The sequence below is a fragment of the Littorina saxatilis genome, linkage group LG2 (genome assembly GCF_037325665.1).
Source record: "Littorina saxatilis isolate snail1 linkage group LG2, US_GU_Lsax_2.0, whole genome shotgun sequence".
In the NCBI taxonomy this organism is placed as follows: domain Eukaryota; kingdom Metazoa; phylum Mollusca; class Gastropoda; order Littorinimorpha; family Littorinidae; genus Littorina; species Littorina saxatilis.
The window spans coordinates 38,701,626-38,725,585 of NC_090246.1; the positions used below are offsets into that span (position 1 = coordinate 38,701,626).

Sequence of the window (23,960 nt, forward strand, 5' to 3'; positions counted from 1 at the left end):
CATTGTATACAATGTGCAACTTTATGGTCTTGCTCATTGTATACAATGGGCAACAGTTTTGCTCATTGTATACAATGAGCAAAACTTGTTGCTCATTGTATACAATGTGCAAGATATGCTGCTCATTGTACATAATGCGCAAATTGTACAGAATGGATACAATATATATATATATTATACATCATTTGTATTTTTGACCAAAATATGACATTTTACACAGATCGAGACAGTCAGTGTTGCCCAGAGATCTGTTCAGGTTTTTACACGGGATAAGAGCATCCTAAAAGACTGACTCATTTTTAACGCCCAGGGCCACGGTGCTGCTTTGACATATAGCCTAACGTGCGCCACACACAAGACAGAAGTCGCAGCACAGGCTTCATGTCTCACATTATTCTATACCAACCAGTCCTAGCACTAACCCCATAATGCCAGACGCCAGGCGGAGCTGCCACTAGATTGCCAATTTAAAAGTCTTAGGTATGACCCGGCCGGGGTTCGAACCCACGACCTCCCCATCACGGGGCGGACGCCTTACCACTAGGCCAACCCTGCCGGTCCTAGTCCATGTAATAGCCCGGACAGATATTTTGTGGTTGTAAACACGATCGTGCACGTGCACGCGGAGGGGAGATCAAGCTCCCTACACTGTCATTAGACTATTCTTCCTTTTATCTTTAGAGGATGGAGGATGGGGTTGGAGAGGTCGAGGGATGGGGGAAGGGGAAGAGAGAAAGATAGGAAGGGGGGGGGGGGGGTGAAAAATAAAGTCGCGAAAAAAAAGTGAACAAATCCCTGTTGGAATACATACATACACGTACATACTACCATCACCCTTGTCTTGATTCCCAGTCCATCAGAAAACATTTACAAAAATTGACTTAATGTACAAAAAAAATATATATATACAAAAGGGGGAAAAAAGAGGAATGTCAAGGCAGAGGGATGGGTGAGAGGAAGAGATCGAATTGGGGGAGGGGGGGGGGGTCGCTGGGGGTGGAGGAGGAAATATTGAACATTGTGACGCAAGCAGGCAATCGCACTTTAAAGTTGATCAAATGAAATATTGTCTGCTGTTTGATCTAGCGTGTGGCGCGTGGGTGCTGTGGCTATTTCTGCCTGAATAATCTTTTTGTGTGCTGCTGCCTGCTGCTGCTATCTCTGTCCACACCCTGATGTAACCAAGCACGTTTAAACCACAGGCATCTGAGCTAACTGTACAGCTTTTGGTCACATACTTGCTTGTGATTAACTTTGGTCATGTCAGGTTCCCTTTATCAATACTGATCGTACAGCTGCAACATTTCAAAAATCGACAGTCTTTTTTGTTTCTCCTAAATGAACAATTCAGATTCCCTTCCCCTTATGGCTGTGGTGTTCTATGCATGGGCACGTATTTGTTTCTCTACCATAGATTACATTGATCATTTACTGATATGATTGATTCTGGTGCCTATGGAAGGCATCTGCCGATGCTGCCTCTAATGTTGGCTCGTGCATGGTTGAGCAGTCACTTTTCATCATGCTCGTCAAACCCGTGTAACCTCCAAGGTTCTGTTGTGTTAAACAAAATCCACCTGTCCCAATCATTACAAACACGGACGATTTCAGATGGGATACCTTATGATGCCATTGAAACGACCTCGAACGTACACGGTATATTCATGTCGCTATATTATAGTCCTTCCATTCTGTACCGAAAACAAACCAGCAAACAAACACCCACTGTCCCAATCATCCTTATCAACACTGAAGGTCAAAAATAACTTATAGCAGTTCTGACTTATAAAGTTCTATAAACTGATTAGAAGCTTCAGAGTTAGTTACATAACAGAAGCAAACAGCATCACTGGGCGCACAGTCTCAGACCTGGCTACTGGTACCACGGTACATGCTAGTAGGGCCTACTAAGTAGTAACATTGATATTAAAAGTCCTACGGTTTTTGCCACTGATTTAAGGACTTGAGTGTTTGTCCGCTTTTTAAGGTACATGTTATATCCATGCTAAACTTTAAATGAGTTGAAAAAGAAGAAAGGCCAGTTATTGGAGCGTTGAACTTGTTTGACAAAACAAGACATTTAGACAGTACTGACTTATAAGTACCAACATAAATTAATCGTTCCAATAACTATTCTTTCTTGTTACAATTAGTTGTTTTTTATTCTGATTTTGGAATGTACGCAGTCAGTCTTTTTATTTTATTTGAATGAGTTGGTTCCAATTCTGTTCCGAAAAAACACCCCAAAAAACACCCGTCACAATACTTACAGTTACAGGCATGCATGATCAAAGAAAGCATAGTACAAGACAGTATAGCATTGAAGCAATTGCGAACTGATTAGAATCTTTAAGAGATATTTACGTAACAAGACACAAAACTGAGAGCATCTCTAAGCGTACACATTTTCATGCACCTGCCGACTGCATGGTGGCACGTCGGACGTTGCATTGACGCTCAAACTGGCTTCTTTGAAAAGCCCGAAAAAGAAATGCATATACAAGTGCTTTGTGCTGTGCTGAAGGTAATCAATACTGTATGGAGCTGGGTAAGGTTCAATTAACTAGTGTCAGATTTTATGGTGATTAAGCTTTTTTTTTAAAGGAATGATGAATCAGCGTGCACATCGACTTGCAACGAAACCAATACTGTGGGAACTGTTCCATGAGGAAAAAGCTCTCAGCCTGCGATTGTCACGTTCCAGCCCGAGCTCTGAGCAAAGACGTACCCGCAGTTGTCCGAGATCGCTAACGATGGTAGGTGGGAAGGTGGGCAGAGCTCCGTGTTACACTGATTTGAGTACTCAGTATTTCAGTCAAGTTATGAAATGCCTTGGGTATCACAACAGCTAGACACCATGCAGAATAGAGATAGCAATAATTGACAAGCTGTGTCGAAGAGTCGCGCTATAAGACATAACAATAACATGCTATTAAAACCAGGTGCAGTTCACTAGAAATATTGCCTGTTTCAACATTCAACATTTTCCAACACACCAATATACAACGTGCTCAGCCAATTGCACATGCGAGCACGCACACACACACACACACACACACACACACACACACACACACACACACACACACACATATATATATAAAATATATATATATATATATATATATAAAAAACATCAGAAATTGTGAAAGAAACAATTGAAAGTCAGCAGAGACTTTCTTCCGAGATTTGTTAAAATTTCTTAGCAGAGAAAGAGAGAGAAATAAGTATCCCTTCACAGACAACCTATTGGGAGCATCAGACCCTCCTCAAGGGGGACCGAGATTTACAGAGCAAATAAGGTAATCTAGTCCTGAGGATTATATATAACGAAAAATGATCCATACCAGACCTGCGATCAACTTCGTCATTAAAAGCGTATATCCAACCAGATGAATGCCCGCTTCGCCGGGTAGCCGGCTTCGCCGGAAAGAGGTAGAGCCGAATACCCGGCTTCGCCGGGTGAGTGGCGCACCGTACGCCGGCTTCGCCGGGTGAGTGGCGCACCGTACGCGATTGACGCCACACGAAGGAAAACTTCTAAAAATAGTAACGGGAATATGGATTGAGCGTTGTGGACAGTGACCTTCTAAAAATAGTAACGGGAATATGGATTGACGCCACACGAAGGAAGATAAACGCAAAACACTGGAGAAGATAAGGAAGAGTTACTGGGAATGGATCTGGGAAGATGAACAGAAAAACCAAAATCGTGAGAGCACGTGTTGAAAATTCTCATCGACAAGGTTGTGTCCGGGGTCTACCTGAATATGCCCACCAAATTTGAAGCAGATCCATCGAGAACTTTGGCCGTGCATCGCGAACACACACACACACAGACACAAGCCGTATATATATATAGATATATATACTAGATGATTACCCGCTTCGCCGGGTACCGGCTTCGCCGGGAAGAAGTAGAGCCGAATACCAGGCTGCGCCTGGGACCCGGCTTTGCCGGGTGGACGCCGGCTTTGCCGGCGCACGAAGGAAAGGAGATAAACGCGCAATACACTGGAGACCTTCTAAAAATAGTAACGTGCAGTGACCTTCTAAAAATAGTAACGTAGTAACGGGAATATGGATTGACGCCACACGGAGGAAGGGAGATAATCGCGGCTGAAAACACTGGAGAAGATAAGGAAGAGTTACTGGTAGTGGATCCAGACCAAAAAAAACCAAAATCGGTTCAGCGCGCACAGCGCTGCGCGCTGAGAGCACGTGTTGAAATATCTCATCGACCAGGTTGTGTCCAGGGTGTACCTGAATATGATCACCAAATTTGAAACAGATCCACCGAGAACCTTGGCCGCGCATCGCGCACAGACACACAGACAGACAGACAGACAGACACACAGACACTAGTCGTATATATATATATATATAGAAACAGGATTGGTGCTAATTTACACAGATTTTTTCATCCCGCCTGAAGCCCTTCTTCCACGGTATCGTGGGCTGGTTCCACAGGCACATGATGCTAATTTCAAGGGTGGATGGTGGGTGGGGGCGAGGTGGAAGGTCTAGGGCCTATGCCTGAACCGAATGCTACCATTGAGTTCGACCCTAAAGCCGTGTCCCGTTTCCAACGTCAATAACTGGAGGCTTTAATTAGTGATGGGCAGCCAAGCTGTTCCCTGTACATAATTTACCTTCCCCTCTGGCCCGGCTTCCAGTGCCAGAAAATGTCGATTCCTGTTGATCTGTCTCTGTGTCGGTGAGAGAGAAAATGTAAGTTTTACGCCCTCACGGCAAAGCCATTAGGGGCATGTTACACGGGAAAACCCGGCTTTGTATGAAAATAAAAAATAAAAATGCAGGGGGGGGGGGGGAGGGGATGTAGACAGCTGGCTGCCGGCTGCTAGAGGAGACCTGAAATGGGCTAGGGACCGGGTTGGGTCGTCTTGGGTCAGTGCTGAAATGGTCACTTTACTATGATTGGCTGTTGGCCGAACGGACACCCGAGCTTCATATTTTTGCATGCATGTATTCGTGTTTCCAAGGCCCGAGGCCTTCGCTGTGACCCTGGGATCTCCATCGTGCGCATGCGTGCACACGGGGGTGTTCGGACACCGAGGGGTGTCTGCACAAAGTTGACTCTGGGACACACATCCCGCGCCGAACTTGGGGGTCGAACCCACGCTGATAGCAACAACCGGTTCCAAAGCCAGCGCCTCTACCGACTGGGCAAACTCCCCCCTCCCCCCCCCCCCCCCCCCCCCCCCAATCGGTAGTGGTGGGGTCAACCCGGCGGGGTTGGATCAGCGATCATGTCTTTTTGAAAGTGTGTTGTATTTACAGCCGGTGTTGTATTTACAGCCGATGGTCGGTAGGCGGCACGTTAAAGATCCCACGATTGACAAAAGGGTCTTTCCTGGCAAAATTGCTTAGGCACAGTTAATAATTGTCTACCTATACCCGTGTGACTTGGAATAATAGGCCGTGAAAGGTAAATATGCGCCGAAATGGCTGCAATTACTGGCCGTATAAAATTTCATCTCACACGGCATCACTGCAGAGCGCCCAGAACTGTACCCACGGAATATGCGCGATATAAGCGTCATTGATTGATTGATTGATTGAAATGGCTACGTACGTTGTGCCGTTTCTGAGTGAGGAGCGTCTTACTAACCTAACCCATATTGTGCCAAAAACGCAGTTTGGACGCAGGGGGTATCTATATCTATATACGGTTTGTGTGTGTCTGTCTGTCTGTCTGTGTGTTCACGATGCACGGCCAAAGTTCTCGATGGCTCTGCTTCAAATTTGGTGGGCATATTCAGGTAGACCCCGGACACAATCTGGTCGATGAAAATTTTGAACACGTGCTCTAAGCGCGGCGCGGTGAACCGATTTTGGTTTTTCTGTTCATTCATTCAGATCCATTCCCAGTAACTCTTCCTTATCTTAACGTCGTAATGAGAAACTCCAAAAAATATCTCTCACCCACATCTGATTTTTAATTCTTTGATCAGTCTCCTGGCCTTCCTTTGAACCTTTTCCAGAGCAGTTGACTCGGTGTGTGTGTGTGTGTGTGTGTGTGTGTGTGTGTCTCAGTCTCTCTCTCCTTTGCCAATCAGTGGACTGTGACTGTGGGCGTGACAATATGTGTGTGTGTGTGTGTGTGTGTGTGTGTGTGTGTGTGTGAGGCTGTGTCCATCCGTCTCCGCGTCGGCCCGGATTTGAACCCTGGCCACGTCAGTTGTGACCCGCGGATCACAAGTCTTGTGCTCTACCAACTCAGTTACCTACCGGACCCCCCTACAACACCTCACAATCAGATTAGCCCAGACTGGCCCGGAAAAATGTTATAAGTTAACAACACAAACCATGTGCCGCGCTGAGTCCAAATATTCTAAGCTAAATTGTAATCGGTGGTGAAGGCGGAAAACAAAAGTAGAACACTATTGGTATGCCTGTATCGCAGGAAATCTACTGGACACGGCCCGGGTCACAGTTTCCACCATAACTTCCGACTGGCTTTTTTGTTTACCAAGAGTGTGGATTTACACAAGCAACCCGGCGCCGTGTCTTTACTTTCCTCACTTGTTGACTAGATAGTGTACCCAAATTGTCCCCCAGTGATATTTTAACTTGAAAGAACAGCACTGACATGCATCCTGAAAACACTGAACACTGAGAAACACATCCCATACAGGTTGGTGACTGACTGCAAACCTGGCAAACAAACAACTTATAGCAGAGACATACATTGAATACATTCTACTCTATGTCTTTGCAAATGTCAGTGAAACTTTCATGCCGCAAGGCATAGTTTATTGCGTCACGGTTGCAAGTTGTTGTTGTTGTTGGTTCCCCTTACCGCCTCCACTTCTCTCATTGACTGATTACCGTTTCTCTTTACCACTGCGGCTCGCACTCGCAGAACCATTTGTTCGGCAACTTTCGGTTTCGCGGTTTCGGCATTGCCTGCGCACCGACTCGAGTCCAGTGAAACTGCTGGGTTAGTGGTGATTTAAAATAAAACGAACAAAACTAACAACAGTAGCTTCTGTGTCCGTTCTACTCTTGTCCGCTAGCGTTTCTTTTCCCTTCTTCGTAAGTCTATTCAGAAAGCTCCAGAAGTACGGAAAACATGAAATATAGAATACGCTCCCTTCGCGGAAGTTACTTGTCGAGCATGCGCGGCTGCTATGCGGAAATGGCAAAAATAGTAACAACGCACTGACTTGTTTATTCTAATTTGTAAGTCCTTGGCGTCGGAGGATTATTTGACAATTTGCTGTTGACATCAAAAGGTTGGTTCGAATGTCTCTTACCTTCAAAGCCACAGAGATTGGCACAAGCCGATTGCATTGTCAAATGTGACCTGGTCCGATGAAGTGTGCTTGACAACCTCAGGTCCGTGTTGTTATGGAAGTTTGACCGCGATGCACAGTCTAACCAAACCTGCTAAGAGAATAACAAGTTGCGAAAAACTACAATTCAATGCATTATTTAAATATTTGTTTACGTTAAATAAAACTGCGTGTAACATGTACACTGATGATCACAGCGTAGGGGAAACCTGAAGACAACCATATTTTTTCTCTGCTTCATGACTCAAAATCTTTGACTGTGACTGTGAGCGTGACACTGTGTGTGTGTGTGTGTGTGTGTTTAATCCTGACACGACAGGGTTGAGGATTGATGTCATCATTATTTCCATCAGAACTATCATAACTTATCACAGAATGATCTGGTTCAGTGGTTGCTTGTATAGCTGATTAAATCGATTGAAGTTTGTAAGTATTATCAATATCAGGACATGACATTGTATACAGTATAGCTCTCAAAATAGTGACCTCTTTTTGCCTGATATGTCATTTACCTACGTAGTATAGAGGATAGTGTTGCTGCCCGGTCGAAGTTAAAATCCTGCAACCTTTTTTTTAAATTTGATATTTTTATGTAACTTTAAAAATCATTCAGCTGTCCTTTTCACTCACTTTAGCCGTCGTTTCTCGAGCCATGGCCTTTTGTCTTTGTTGTGTATAACTGCGCATGCACCTTGGTTCTGGCTTCCACTTACAGTTCATCATGTTAGCCCATATATATATCATGTCTCAGTATTGGCGTTAACCGGTAATTACCGGTATTTTACCGGTTGAAACGAGAAAATACCGGAACAAAAATGGCTGCCGGTATGACCTACCGGTTGATTTTTAAAAATACCTGGGTTTTTTTCGCTGGTAGCACAACAAAACCAGTACTCTGAGTTGGACTCTAACTGGTTCCAATGACCAGCCTACCGTTTTTTTCTGGACTGTGTACATCATAAAAGTTTGCGTACCGGTTTGAAAAAATACTAGCGCCATCACTGTGTCTGTTTACATGGATAAGTGTTAATCATAAAGCTGCATATTCGTACAGAATATATAAAATATCAGAAGTTGTGAAAGAAACAATTGAAAGTCAGCAGAGACTTTCTACTGAGATTTGTTAAAATCTCTCAGCAGAGAAAAAGAGAGAGAGAAAAAAAATGTGTCCCTTCACAGAAATCAGACCCTCCTCGGACGGACCGAGATTTCAAAGAGAATCTACTACCCGGAGGGGAGAGAGTATCAACAGAGAAATCTAGTCCAGAGGAGGACCATTGTTTTACTACCGTGATATATATGATGCTTTGCCAGAACCTAGCTGCCCCTGAAACATGGGACACTTGAGACAAAATTACAACTTGACGTATAATATATATTTCTTCCTTGAAGTTAAATTTTCCAATTTGAAAGAGTATGTTATTCTGTATGTGTTTCAGATTTTAGAAAGATAACTGAAAGTATCATTTATGAGAAATGAACAAACAAAGAAAGGGCAACTGGTTGGTGTTCCATTGAGAAAAATATGATGATCTTTACTGTTTCAGTGTTTGACATGAAACATGTAGCTACTTTGACAAAGAAACCGGATTTAAAGTTAAACACAGGTTAAATATTATTGTTTGGTAAAAAACGTTCAAAGAAGGCAGTGTGTAGCTCCCATTTAGTATTTACATCAATCATTCAATGTTAACCCCGTTGAGTAGTGAAAACTTTCCTTTTTAATTTAATAGGAAAATTGGACACGGTGTGTAATGATCATCATAGTTTCATACATCGATATATCCAAACCATTTGCGCAAGAACAATTTATAATTTTGTATTTATTTTAGGATAGGTTTCCAGATTAAGTCTCCCTTTACAAGCACACACAAAAAATTGGGGGCTAGTTGATGAAAAACAGGTATAACTCCGAGAATTATCTTGGGCCGCCCAAAGTGTCCCACTTCCAAACACCACTTCAAGCTGACAAGGTTGTGATTGTTTTCTTTTTATTTTCGTACAGAATTCACTTCATACAGCATAACTGTATACATGTATTATCTCTCTGAGGTATTTTCTTCTTGAAAAACCAATTGTTCGCTGTGACTGTGTGACAACTGACATAGAGATAGGCAAATACAATTTTGATCAAACTGAAGTGGTTTCCCTCTGACCACGTTCAGGCACAGCGTTATATCTAAGCTCGTTTCTGTGTGTGTGTGTGTGGGTATGATGACTAAAGGCTCCGAAATGGTTTCACCGACTGAGACGGGAATTGCAGGGTATGTTATTTGCCACTCGGTGAGACATAGAGATAGGCAAATACAATTTTGATCAAACTGAAGTGGTTTCCCTCTGACCACGTTCAGGCACAGCGTTATATATCTAACTTATAAAGCTCGTTTCTGTGTGTGTGGGGGTATGATGACTAAAGGCTCCGAAACGGTTTCACCGACTGAGACGGGAATTGCAGGGTATGTTATTTGCCACTCGGGACGTGTCCTAGGGTACTTTGGGAAAACCAAACTTTAAAGGATTCATTAAAAACGGCGGAAAACAGTACATATCCTACATGAGCCGTCGCAGACCCTGCCCTTCTGGGTTGGCAAAACTTAGCTTCATCTCTCCTCAACAACGCAATTAGTTTTAACGTCATGTCAATTTTGTCATGGGTCATATGTATCCTTGGCACAAAGGGTCAAAAATCCCAAAAATAATGCCTTAAAAAAATAAGGCCTTATTTTTAGAAATAAGCCCTTATTTTTGAGAAATAAGGCCTAATATTTTGAAAATAAGGCCTAAAATCTCTATAGTCATAAAAAATGAGGGCGTAAAGAAATAAGTCCTTATTTATTTTGAGACCTTAATAAAATAAGGCCTTATTTTCGACAAGGCCTTAGAAAAATCAGGCCTTAAGAAAAATAAGCCCTTAAAAAAATAAGGCCTTAAAAAAATAAGGCCTTAAAAAAATAAGGCCTTAAAAAAATAAGGCCTTCTTTTTCTGCGCATCACTGCTGCTCACCCTAATAGCAACACACAATAACTTAATGACACATATAGATGACAACACACACACACATACAGTGATACACTCATACGTACGCACACTCACGAACGCACATATATGCGTGTGAGCGCGAAAAAAGAGATAATAAATGGAACAAGAGAAAACATTTCCAAACGATAAACATTATGACACTGGTTGAAATCGGTTGTCGCACCTGGACTCTCCTGTACACCTGTACCTACCCTAACACATTTGCAAACACACACACACATACACGCACTAACACACACAAACACACAAACGTAGACACAGATACGTAAAGACATTACAACACGCACACACACACACATACACACACACACACTCTCTCTCTCTCTCTCTCTCTCTCTCTCTCTCTCTCTCTCTCTCTCTCTCTCTCTCTCTCCCCCTCTTTCTCTCTTTCTATCTTTCTCAGTCTGTCCGTCAGTTCGTTCGTCAGTCCGTCTGTCTATCTGTCTGTCAGTCCGTCTGTTTGTCTGTGTCTTTCCTCTCTCTCTCTCTAATGCCGCTCTCTCCGTGTACCAGCATACAACTGAGAGGCGCAAAAATAAGGCCTTAATTTGCTTAAAAAAATAAGGTCTTACAAAAGTAAGGCCTTATTTTTTTAAGGCCTTATTTTTTTAAGTTATTTTTTTAAGGTCTTATTTCTGGTATGGCCTTTTTCTAAAATAAGGCCTTAAAGAAATAAGCCCATAAAAAAATAAGCCCTTATTTTAGAAATAAGGCCTATTTCTTGAAAATAAGCCCTTATTTCCTGAAATATGGCCTTATTCATTTAAGGCCTTATTTTGGGGATTTTTAACCCTTTGTGCCAAAGATATATATACATGTATGTTCATAGCATCATCTTCCAGTCTTTTCACTTTTGTTGGCGGAGTCTTGGTCTCTGTTACAAAGACAGTCAGTCACGACAAGCCCAGGGTCTCTCTCTCTCTCTCTCTCTCTCTCTCTCTCTCTCTCTCTCTCTCTCTCTCTCTCTCTCTCTCTCTCTCTCTCTCTCTCTCTCCTCTCTCTCTCTCTCTCTCTCTCTCTCTCTCTCTCTCTCTCTCTCTCTCTCTCCCTCCCTCCCTCCCTCCCTCCCTCCCTTTCTCTCTGCTGGCGAACAAGTCGTGTAATTCGTGTGTGAACATATATATGTGTGTGTGTGTTTGCACGTATAGGTGCATGCATGTATAACTTATAAGTCATGTACGAACATAGAAAACGGGTACAGCTAGTATTATATACATTTCAATCTCCTCTTATGTTGCAGCAGCAGACGCGGCCACAATGGAGCCCCCTACAGACTATGATCGACAAGTGTCGCGCAATACCGTAAAGTCAACTGAAAGTAGAGCAAGGAGAATGAGCAAGTAAGTCGGCTGGTTGCTGGTTAGTAAATTTCTACAACCGAGCCTATCTATGTATCAGTATAATGACCACCCATGGGACTGACCAAAAGTGATCAGTTAGTCGCAATGGACAGGTGATTTAGAAAAAAACCGTGTGGCTCCTTTGGGATGGTGGCTGTGGGCATTATTAAATGGCCAACTGCAACAAATTGTCACTTTCAATATTTTCATGTAATACTAGTCTGGTAGCTCAGTTGGTAGAGCACAGACTTGTGATCCTGGGGTGACAGGTTTGAATCTTGACTAGGACAACAGACATGGGCCACTGTATATGATGACTCGCATGGACAGTGTCACCGCTGTGACAGTGCATAAAAGACTTTGTTCATTCTTCCAGAAGTGCAGGTGGCTGATGAAATATTATATGGCGCTAGTATTTGTTCAAACCGGTACGCAAACGTTAATTTTTATGATGCAAACAGTCCAGAAAAAAACGGTAGGCTGGTCATTGGAACCAGAAAGGGTCAAACTCAAAGTACTGGTTTTGATGTTTAACCAGCGAAAATAAACGGTAGTTCAAAAATCAACCTGTAGGTCATACCGGCTGCCATTTTTGTTTCGGTATTTTCTCATTTCAACCAGTAATTACCGGTTAACGCCAATACTGTATATGTATATATATATGTCATGCAGAGTTCACAAAATTGCCGAATTCGCGGAATCGGCAACATTTTTGCATTGCCCATTTCGCATAATTGGCAAAACACTGCCCATTAGGCAAACTCGGCATCGTTTTGCCGAAAATGCGTAAAGGATTCTAAAAATTTGCCCATTTCGCAAAAGCGGCAGCCAGTATGTTACTTTTTATGTCACCAGAACATTGAATTAACATTACTTTACCTCCCTTTTATGATTTTTATGATCTATGTCGAGCATAACTCCGGAAATGCACGAAAACTACACTTTTTGCCATAACTTGCTAGAATGTATCGAATATTGCAGTATTTATCCATTCGAGTATCTAGGTGTTTAAGTGTGATGACATCCAAGGCATTTGAGAACTGATAAACCAAAAGGTGGTTACTGATTTCGCAAAATGGGCAAATTTTAAAAGCCTTTATCAGTTTATGCGTTTAAAAAAAAAACCGCTGCCGATTTCGGGTAATGGGCAGCGTTTTGTCAATTACGTGAAATGTGACCCTCCACCACGAAATGAGTCGCATGTCATCTCGCGCGGTTCTGCGCTGGGCTTAATATAAGCCCGGGGAGTGTCTGGTAACAGTGTGAGGGTCACCTTAGTCACAGGCTTATAACTCAAACAGTTTTCACTCTTTTCTAAACCGGTTTTCACCACTGGATAGAGCCTAAAAATCTCTTTAAGAAAATGGACAAATATGAAAATCATGCAAAGGTGACATGCGACTCATTCCGTGATGAAGGGTCACAAATGGGCAAAAATGTTGCCGATTCCGGGAATTTGGCACGACATAATATATGGAGAATCCTGGGTAGCATCACTTTTGTTGCTGCTAGCTTTCCACCCAAATCTCCCAGCAATGGAACATGAAAGTATGAAATGACATGAAGTGACGAGCATATATATATACACATATATGTTCATGATCTTTCCCAGTTTTTACAAGCATATTATCCGTGCATGTGCTTGTTGGAAGTGTTTCTTTATGGTGGATGTGGTCCTATAAATTATGTGTGTTACGTAAGCTCAGTTGTTTTGTTTTCTTGAGTGATTCGTATGCTTTTTGTGTGTTGGTTGATTTTGTATTTCTGCATTGTATTCGTATTTTTATTATTTAAATTATTATTATTAATATTTCCCCAAAAAGCGGCGTATGGCTACCAAAATGGCGGGGTAAAACGGTCATACAGGTAAAATCTCACTCGAGCAAAAAACACGAGTGTTCATGGGACTTTCAGCCCATGAACGAGGAAGAACTTGAGAAGAAGAATTATTAATATTGTTGTTATTTGCTATCATTAATAGATGTATTTGTGTGTTCAGGTCAGTGATGCACAGCGTGTCCGGCTTCCTGGGCTTGGAGGAGAGTGATAAGCATGCCATGCGATGGGAGAACCGCCGTAAGCGCTACGCCGGATCCATTGGCAAGCTCAAGGATGAATATAATCGACCCAAAGAAGGCCTGGATGAGCTGGACGGATCACGCTTCATTCGCGATCCATTGCGCAAGCCGTCCGGCCATGTCAGCCAGAGCTCAGACTTTGGAACGATGCGCAAGTGTCACCGAAAATCCTCCGTCGCCCACATGGCCGTCAAGGGCCTTGGTAACCTTGTGGTCAGTTCAACTTTCCTTTTGGTCGTTTTTGCCTGTATGCGGCTGATGTTTTCCATTCAGTGTCTCGTTGATTTTTGATGGAAACCCTTAAGAGTATGTCATTGTCAGGGGCTGTGCTAATCAGTTGTTTCTGGTCTATTTCCTGTAGAAATCTGAACCCCTTTTATAAAGGAACAATTCTTAAGTGTTGGTCTTCATTAAATATTGACTGCTGTCATCATACATGTAGGTCTTAAAATCTTTGGAGATCTCAGTTGAAACTAAATCAGTGAATGAGTCGAGGGAAAAATTATAAGATTGGTTCACATTCTTGAGTTGCATATAAATAGACTGTTTTGGGGGACATAAGTGAATTCCATTTCATCTCAGAAATGCACTTGACATGTATTCACCTTAGCTTTTCTTCCACTTGTGCCCCTCATGTTAATGAAGGTAGTGATTAAGAGAGTATGATGGTTAGCATGTTGATGGGCAGGGGGTGCACAACAAGATGTATGACGTTGATGATTAACGGAGTGTGATGGTTAGCATGTTGATGGGCAGGGGGTGCACAACAAGGTGTATGACAATGATGATTAACGGAGTATGATGGTTAGCATGTTGATGGGCAGGGGGTGCACAACAAGGTGTATGACAATGATGATTAACGGAGTGTGATGGTTAGCATGTTGATGGGCAGGGGGTGCACAACAAGGTATATGACAATGATGATTAACGGAGTGTGATGGTTAGCATGTTGATGGGCAGGGGGCGCGCAACAAGGTGTATGACAATGATGATTAACAGAGTGTGATGGTTAGCATGTTGATGGGCAGGGGGTGCACAACAAGGTGTATGACAATGATGATTAACGGAGTGTGATGGTTAGCATGTTGATGGGCAGGGGGTGCACAACAAGGTGTATGACAATGATGATTAACGGAGTGTGATGGTTAGCATGTTGATGGGCAGAGGGTGCACAACAAGGTGTATGACAATGATGATTAACAGAGTATGATGGTTAGCATGTTGATGGGCAGGGGGTGCACAACAAGATGTATGACGTTGATGATTAACGGAGTGTGATGGTTAGCATGTTGATGGGCAGGGGGTGCACAACAAGATGTATGACAATGATGATTAACGGAGTGTGATGGTTAGCATGTTGATGGGCAGGGGGTGCACAACAAGATGTATGACAATGATGATTAACGGAGTGTGATGGTTAGCATGTTGATGGGCAGGGGGTGCACAACAAGATGTATGACGTTGATGATTAACGGAGTGTGATGGTTAGCATGTTGATGGGCAGGGGGTGCACAACAAGGTATATGACAATGATGATTAACGGAGTATGATGGTTAGCATGTTGATGGGCAGGGGGCGCGCAACAAGGTGTATGACAATGATGATTAACAGAGTGTGATGGTTAGCATGTTGATGGGCAGGGGGTGCACAACAAGGTGTATGACAATGATGATTAACGGAGTGTGATGGTTAGCATGTTGATGGGCAGGGGGTGCACAACAAGGTGTATGACAATGATGATTAACAGAGTGTGATGGTTAGCATGTTGATGGGCAGGGGGTGCACAACAAGGTGTATGACAATGATGATTAACGGAGTATGATGGTTAGCATGTTGATGGGCAGGGGGTGCACAACAAGATGTATGACGTTGATGATTAACGGAGTGTGATGGTTAGCATGTTGATGGGCAGGGGGTGCACAACAAGGTATATGACAATGATGATTAACAGAGTGTGATGGTTAGCATGTTGATGGGCAGAGGGTGCACAACAAGGTGTATGACAATGATGATTAACAGAGTATGATGGTTAGCATGTTGATGGGCAGGGGGTGCACAACAAGGTATATGACAATGATGATTAACAGAGTGTGATGGTTAGCATGTTGATGGGCAGGGGGCGCGCAACAAGGTGTATGACAATGATGATTAACAGAGTGTGATGGTTAGCATGTTGATGGGCAGGGGGCGCGCAACAAGGTGCGGCGAAACACACACAAGGGCAGCCAAGGGGGAGAGAGTGCAGCCCCCTCTATGGTAAGTGTCTTTTCTCTTGAATGTTTTGTTTCTGTCTCATTAAGTGTTCAGTTGTTTGTGTGTGTGTGTGTGTGTGTTTGTTTGTTTGTTTGTTTGTTTGCTTAACGCCCAGCCGACCACGAAGGGCCATATCAGGGCGGTGCTGCTATGACATATAACGTGCGCCACACACAAGACAGAAGTCGCAGCACAGGCTTCATGTCTCACCCAGTCACATTATTCTGACACTGGACCAACCAGTCCTAGCACTAACCCCATAATGCCAGACGCCAGGCGGAGCAGCCACTTGATTGCCAATTTTAAATCTTAGGTATGACCCGGCCGGGGTTTGAACCCACGACCTCCCGATCGTGTGTGTGTTTGCTGTTGTTACATTTAGTATCGAGATGAGGGTCGTGGTGTGTGTGTGTGTGTGTGTGTGTGTGTAGCTAGATCAATTCAGAGAAAACTACTGGACCGATCTTCATGGAACTTTACACGGAAGTTCTCCCAGATAATATCCCCAGACTATGCTGTCCTTTTTTCGATAAATGTCTTTGATGACGTCATATTTGGCTTTTAGTGAAAGTTGAGGCGGCTCTCATTTTGGTCAAACAATCGTCCACAAAGCCCAGACTATGGTATTGCATTTTAGCTTGAAAGCTTAAAAATCAATCAATGAGTTTGGTCATTAAAAATCTCAAAGTTCTAATTAAAATCAAATTGTTAGTAATCGGTTCAAAAAGGATTTCATCTTATTCTTTATCTTTTCCTGAATCCAAAAATATGTGGTTCATGTATATGCTTAGTTTACTCTAAAAATGTTCTAACAATTAAAGAAAGAAGGTGAATTATGCACAACGTTCGCATGCTCCAGGGAGAGGGGCCTGGACTCATCTCAGTCTTTGGGTTTAGGCTAGCCTGAAGCTGTATGTGCATATATCTGGCTGTTTTAGTGTGGATCTTTTAGTTTGAGGCTGACAGATTGTCTAAATATTTTTATTTTGCTTCAATTGAAATGAATTGTGTGTTGTGTGTATGTGTATGTATGTTTGTGTGTGTGTGTGTGTGTGTGTGTGTGTGTGTGTGTGTGTGTGTGTGTGTGTGTGTGTGTGTGGTGTGTGTGTGTGAGAGAGAGAGAGAGAGAGAGAGAGAGGAGAGAGATTGCGATCTTCTCCAGCATATATTATAGAAATGCAAACACTAAAATATTCAAGTAGTGTGTCACTTTGTAACCCTGAAGCCAGGTTTTATATCTTTTTCCCCAATTTCTGTGATAAACTTCTGTTGTGTTACTGCAAATTGTTGATTGCGAATATTTTTAAGTTGTACTCACTAATTAGACTTTTTAGCAGAGACGTGAGTGACCTTGCCTGTTCCTCTTGGCTTCAAGCCTGACCTGACTTGGTCTTGTACATGTATATTTTCGCAGCATGCAGAAGATCAAGAATTCAACTTGGTGGACGATGTTTTCTATGACGACCAGTCCAAGGGGCCTAACCTTGCTCGACTCCAGGCAACAGAATCTTCAGTGGGTTCCGAGTAAGTGAAACAAAGTGATGATTTGGTATGTGTAGCTCTGTGTGTGATATTGGAAGAGCGGAATATGTGGGTTGTGTTGAATTGTTCGTAAGCTTTTCTTTAGTGAATGTAGGTAGTATTTTTGCAGAGTCCATCACTGTAGGGATCAAGGGAACAAAATCGTGCACCAATAAACTTACTAAAACTGTGTCACTTTTGTGGGAAAAATAATACCCTTTAAAATGTGATCTTCTTTATTACAAGGCAGGTCTAGATGTATGGATGGGGGGGGGGGGGGGGGGGGGGGGGGATGCACTGCACTGCATATTGTTTTGTAATATTGTCATGGCGGCTCATTCAGGGAGTTTTTGCAAAGCTTCATGTGAAGTTATGGAAGGTTTAACGTGGGTAAGGGACAGTGTGTGTTGTTTAAAACAGTGAACATGTATCAGCAATTGAGTCCAGCTTGTTATGTTGAACTCAGGCAGTTTCAAGACTCCATGTATATGTCATGCCAAATTCACGTAATTGCCGATTCCGCGTAATGGGCAACATTCTTGCCCATTTCGCGTAATCGGCAAAACGCTGCCCAATACGTGAAATCAGCAGCGTTTTGCCGAAATCGCGTAAAGGCTTCTAAAATTTGCCCATTTTGCGAAATCGGCAGCCACTTTTTGGTTTTAAAGTTCTCAAATTCCTGGGATATCATCACACTTTGACAACTAGATACTCGAATGGATAGATACTGCAATAATCGATAAGTTATGGCAAGTTATTGCAGAAAGTGTAGTTTTCGTGCATTTCCGGAGTTGTGCTCGACACAGACCAACATAGACCATACAAAACATAGTAGGGAGGTAAAGCAATGTTAATGCAATGTTCTGGCGACACAAAAAGTAACAGACTGGCTGTCACTTTTGTGAAATGGGCAAATTTTAGAAGCCTTTCCACATTTTCGGCAAAACGCTGCCGATTTCACGTAATGGGCAGCGTTTTGCCGATTACGCAAATTCGGCAATTCCGTGAATTCGGCACGACATATACATAATATCATGGCTTTTAGATTTTCAAATAATGTTGTTTTCAAAGTGTTTTGATTGTTTTTTTAGCAATAAATCTTGTCAATCTTGAAACCTTTTATGTATGCAAGAAGTTTTTTTCTTGATCAAGGGCAAAGGATTATAGCGTATTAAGTTTGTCTTTGTGGTTGTGTTTGCAGTTTAAGAGTTATGATTGTATCACATTAGATTTGTGATTATTGTCATTACTGGTTCATAAAGAAATGTCTGCATGGCAAAGATTTTGCACACCAGCTAGAGTTCTTGTTCAGCTGAACTGTTTTCCAATTCTTTGGTTTGTTTGAAGTTCAAATTTGTTGAATGTTTCTTGTTCTATTTAGGCTTAGAATTATGTACATGACACATAGTTTCTGCAGTTTATTGAATGTGCTCTTTAGAGTATTGGTATCTTGTGTACAAACTGTTGGAAGAAAAGAAATAACAAATAACATTTGTTTTTGAGCAGGAGACTAGAGGAGAAAAAAACTTGATTTGTGATGATTTAAGTGTTTTGAATCACATGCATATTGTTTACAAAGCTTTAAACTTTGAAACAGTCATGCAGTAAATATTAAGGCAAGAAAAAGATTGAGTAAGAAATGTTACAAGTTTGTATAGTGGTTAAAAAAAAAGTTGTCCTCTTCAATCAATCAATATATATGAGGCTTATATCGCGCGTATTCCGTGGGTACAGTTCTAAGCGCAGGGATTTTTTTTATTTTAAATTTTTATTTTATGCAATTTATATTGCGCAAATATTCAAGGCGCAGGGATTTTTGGGCATTCCAGTAAATTATACTTCAGAATGCACCAGATTGACACCAACTTCTTGTTTGCCAAAATTGAGTCCACCAGTTAAGCTGCTTTAAGATTAAAGATACCGTCCTTCCTGTGTAAACAGTTGTTGCACCATATGATCATGAGATATGAGCATCCTTACACTTGGAGACAATGCACCAAGCATCAACAGCCTTTGCTACTTTTTGAACTGAGTGGGAATATTTTGATGAATTAATTTCTCATGTTGACGTACATGTCACTTACAAAACTAATTCAGCTAAAAATTCCTCCTCTGCGCAGAATGCAGCCAGGCTGTAGGAGTATGGTCTGTGTCCAACTGGAAGGATGCTCATGTCCAATGTAACAGCCAGGGCGGGTCTGTGGTGGTGAATCATCTCTTACACAAGAAGGATGATATCTTTTGATGTATACTTGACTGTGGAACTAGCTTTCACCACTTTCTGAAAATCACTGGGTGCATAAGTGAAAAAGAAACAACCTAATGCTCATGAGTGCCTTTATCGTTTGGCTGCAGCTTGACTTAGCTCTGCTAGATGCTGTAAACAAAAAAACGAAAATACAGAAGCATCTTTAATCCATCTTCGACAATAAGATGGTAAAAAGGGGCTGCATGCTTGGGTCTTGGCACTTTGACAGCAAACTAATTCAGCCTAGTACTGTATGTGTAGGGAAGCTACTACCATGAACTGTATCATACTGCATGCTCGTTGTTTCGCCTTGACCACAACCTAACCTTGCGCTGTGTGTGTGGGTAGGCTGTTGCCGTCAGCCCCTGCCCCTGGCTGGCGACGTCGCCCACCGCAGGCCCTACCCGACACCCCCGGCACCGACATGGTGGACCAGCCCGACTTTGGGCTGGGCCGCATTAAGGAGAAGGTGCTGAATTCTGCTATGCGCAGGGACAAGCGGGTGATAGGTGTGGGCATCGTGGGAAGATTTTTCCGTCCGAGCATCCACAGCGCGGCCTTCACCAAGGACGTCAAGGAGCAACTGGACGACATGGATGACCACAGGTCAGTGTATTGGCTAGTCACCAGGGATGCTCATTTTCTGGTGTATTCCTGATTTCAGCATTGACTATCAGTCATTTAGCTCTCTGTTTCAAATCTTTCAGCAATATATATGTTCAGGTTTAGGGCTCCTGGGATTAGCATTGCCACATCGCCCAGCGTCAACTGAGGACACAGTGAAAAGGCACTTTTTTTTCACTTTGAGTGAAAAATAATTGGCATAATTGATGTTTGTGAGTCACATATTATGTATCAAATAAAAAGGAATGAATAAAGAAATGATTCAAAAACAAAGTTTACTGTATGAAATTAATAAAAGATGTGTTTTGGAATATTTTGAGTGTTAAAGTGCGTGTTCGTCTTCACTGCCTCTCGCGGCCATTTTCGCGTCACTCTTAGCAGACGACCAGTTCATTTCAAACTGCTCGGAATACCGTAATTTTCATTGGAGGGCTGTGATATTTTGCAACCATCAATCAATCAATATATGAGGCTTATATCGGGCGTATTCCGTGGGTACAGTTCTAAGCGCAGGGATTTTTTTTATTTAAATTTTTTTTTTTATGCAATTTATATCGCGCACATATTCAAGGCGCAGGGATTTATTTATGCTGTGTGAGATGGAATTTTTTCACATCGGCCAGCAGATCGCAGCCATTTCGGCGCATATCCTACTTTTCACGGCCTATTATTCCAAGTCACACGGGTATTTTGGTGGACATTTTTATCTATGCCTATACAATTTTGCCAGGAAAGACCCTTTTGTCAATCGTGGGATCTTTAACGTGTACACCCCAATGTAGTGTACACGAAGGGACCTCAGTTTTTCGTCTCATCCGAAAGACTAGCACTTGAACCCACCACCTAGGTTAGGAAAGGGGGGAGAAAATTGCTAACGCCCTGACCCAGGGTCGAACTCGCAACCTCTCGCTTCCGAGCGCAAGTGCGTTACCACTCGGCCACCCAATCAGAGAAAGCCTTACATCTTTCCCATACAAAAAACTGCGAACCACCGGAAGCTACATCTCTGTCAGCATGTCAGTGAATATTACTCGTGTGAGTTTCACTAAAATTTGGTCTGAAAACTTCCATCGGCATACACGGTTAAAATGCAGTTTATAAAACATTAACTTCTGTTTCATTTAAGCCAAAAATCATAAGAATCGAGCGAGAAATGACTTATTCCCAACGATTATGCTGCGCAAAACTGGACCCGAAAAATGCGATCTCGGCTCGCTCAAAGCAAAGTGATTTCGAACTAAAATGACCATATCTCGAGAACTACTGCACCGATTTAAATAAAACAAATTGCTATGTGCTCAGAATGTTAATCTCTTTAAAATGGTGTGTTTCTTGTCATTCAACCATTAATTTCAAAATTTCATGTCATTGCCACAGCAATCATGTAATTAGCTACTAGCTTTGTCCTCAAATGACGCCCAAAATTTCTCAACTAAAATGACCATATCTCGATAACTACTGCACCGATTTAAATAAAACAAATTGCTATGTGCTCAGAATTTTTATCTCTTTAAAATGGTGTGTTTCTTGTCATTCAACCATTCATTTCAAAATTTCATGTGTCATTGCTACTAGCAGACCTGTTTACCCTTACGATTTTGGCGTAATTTATTACGATTTTCTGCAAAAAATACGCCATTCCGCTATCCGTGTCAAGACTACGATTTTCGAAACGTCCAGGTTACGTTTTCCGTTTTCCGTCGCTGTCCGCTTCCGATCCAACATTTTAAAATCTTGTCCGTGTTCCGATCCGTAAATTTTAACCAACGCTCTGCCAACATGAAGAGAAGTCGAGAATCGAGTGCCTCGAAAAAAGAAGACAGAGGTCTAAGAAGAAACCTCCAACCAAGCAGAAATGTCGAAAAGAATACACCGAAAAGTGGACGTTTCTAGGACCTTCGTCGAAGGGTGCTCATCACGTCTACTGCAAACTGTGCTACAAGGATTTTGCGTGCTCGCACCGGGGGGGGGGGGGGGGGGGGGGGGATGACTGCTTCAAGCACACCGAAACGCAGTATCACAAACATGCTGTCGGTCGTTCAACTGCCGATGGCACTGCCTAGAGAACTCAACCAGCCATTACAGGCTTTGTTGCACCAAAAAAAGAAGAGACAGGGCCAGTATCCGATCTGAAGCGGAAAGTTACTCGTGCAGAGGTGACAATGTGTGAGATGATCGCTGAACTCAACCTGCCTCTAGCGACGGCAAACTCCCTTTCACAGGCTTTTCGTGGCATGTTCCCGGATTCCAAAATCGCCAAAGGTGGGGTGCTAAGCTTACTTTTTAACCAGGTGTCCATTATAATAATTTATTATTTTTCTTTGTTTTCCACTTGACACGTCTTGGCAGTCAGAAATATGGGCAGTGGTGTAAAGTAACTCATGACAGTGGCTTTGAGTTTGAAACAAGGACTTAAAAGATGAAGCGGGACTTTTGAAGATTTTTTTCTTCTCAGTTCTATAAGGTGTTACTTTCAGTTATTCAGTTACTGAGAGGAACATAAATGATAAAAATGTTTAAAAAAAAATTTAAATTTTTTATTTTTTATTTTTTATTAATTCACATGTTTGGCATTGTTTTTTTCATGTGCTTTTGATGTGATCTTCTTTGAAATTATGATGACTACAAAAACTGACTGATGTGTTTTGTTTGTGAATGATGGATATATGTGCATGATTGCGTTTCGCAGACACAGTTGTCATGTACGTTGTAATTGGCGACGAATGCTGGATGATTACTATTTTTGTGCCAGGATTACTATTTTTGGGGCTGAGCATTACTCCAAAACACTTATGGGGGTAAACAGGTCTGTACTAGGATTGTCAGTTTCAGGTTTGAACATGATATACAGGGTGACCCCAAAAAAAGAGTACCCAAACAAAACGTCATAAATTGAACAAAAATAAAGCAATCTTCATAAAATTTATTTACACACACAAGTAGCCTCTGCATGATTTGCACAGAAAATTTTAGCGTTCTAGCTTGTCTTTCAGGAAAGTTATGCTCATTCTACAGAACATGCTCCAAATGGCCTCCGCGCCGATTCAGGCAAACTTGAACTCGCCGCGCAAAGTTATCAATCACCCGCACACACTCCTGTTGCGAGATTCCGCGAATGGTTGTTGTGATGGCTCGCTTGAGTTCTGCGATTGTCTGTGGGTTGTTCCTGTAGACGTTGTTTTTCAGGAACCCCCAAAGATAGAAATCTGGGGGATTTAAATCTGGGGGAGGCCATTTGGAGCATGTTCTGTGGAATGAGCATAACTTTCCTGAAAGACAAGCTAGAACGCTAATATTTTCTGTTGAAATCATGCAGAGGCTACTTGTTTGTGTAATAAATTTTATGAAGATTGCTTTATTTTTGTTCAATTTATGACGTTTTGTTTGGGTACTCTTTTTTTTGGGTCACCCTGTAGCTTGAGCACCCCACGGGGATGTGTGCTGATCCGAGGGAGTACGTTTTTTACTGTCAATCTGAAACGTGAACGCCCATTTTTTTTATGTCTAAATTACAGAAATTACTCAGGAATGGGACAT

At 42.3% G+C, this 23,960-nt stretch overlaps 1 protein-coding gene across 3 annotated transcripts in view; it reads left to right on the forward strand.

The window, feature by feature from the left end:
• Window positions 1–7,144: 7,144 nt before the first annotated feature.
• Window positions 7,145–23,960, forward strand: part of LOC138958945 (inactive rhomboid protein 1-like) — a 36,459-nt gene continuing 19,643 nt past the window's right edge. Inside the window, exons 1-6 of one of the 3 annotated variants that reach the window (XM_070330289.1) lie at window positions 7,145–7,259; window positions 11,600–11,699; window positions 13,699–13,990; window positions 15,962–16,033; window positions 17,445–17,554; window positions 20,148–20,405. In XM_070330289.1, the coding sequence (XP_070186390.1) occupies window positions 11,617–11,699; window positions 13,699–13,990; window positions 15,962–16,033; window positions 17,445–17,554; window positions 20,148–20,405 (815 nt within the window). In that variant the 5' untranslated portion in view covers window positions 7,145–7,259; window positions 11,600–11,616. The remainder of the gene's footprint in view (window positions 7,260–11,599; window positions 11,700–13,698; window positions 13,991–15,961; window positions 16,034–17,444; window positions 17,555–20,147; window positions 20,406–23,960) is intronic. The other 2 variants (XM_070330291.1, XM_070330290.1) reach the window with 2 other exon arrangements.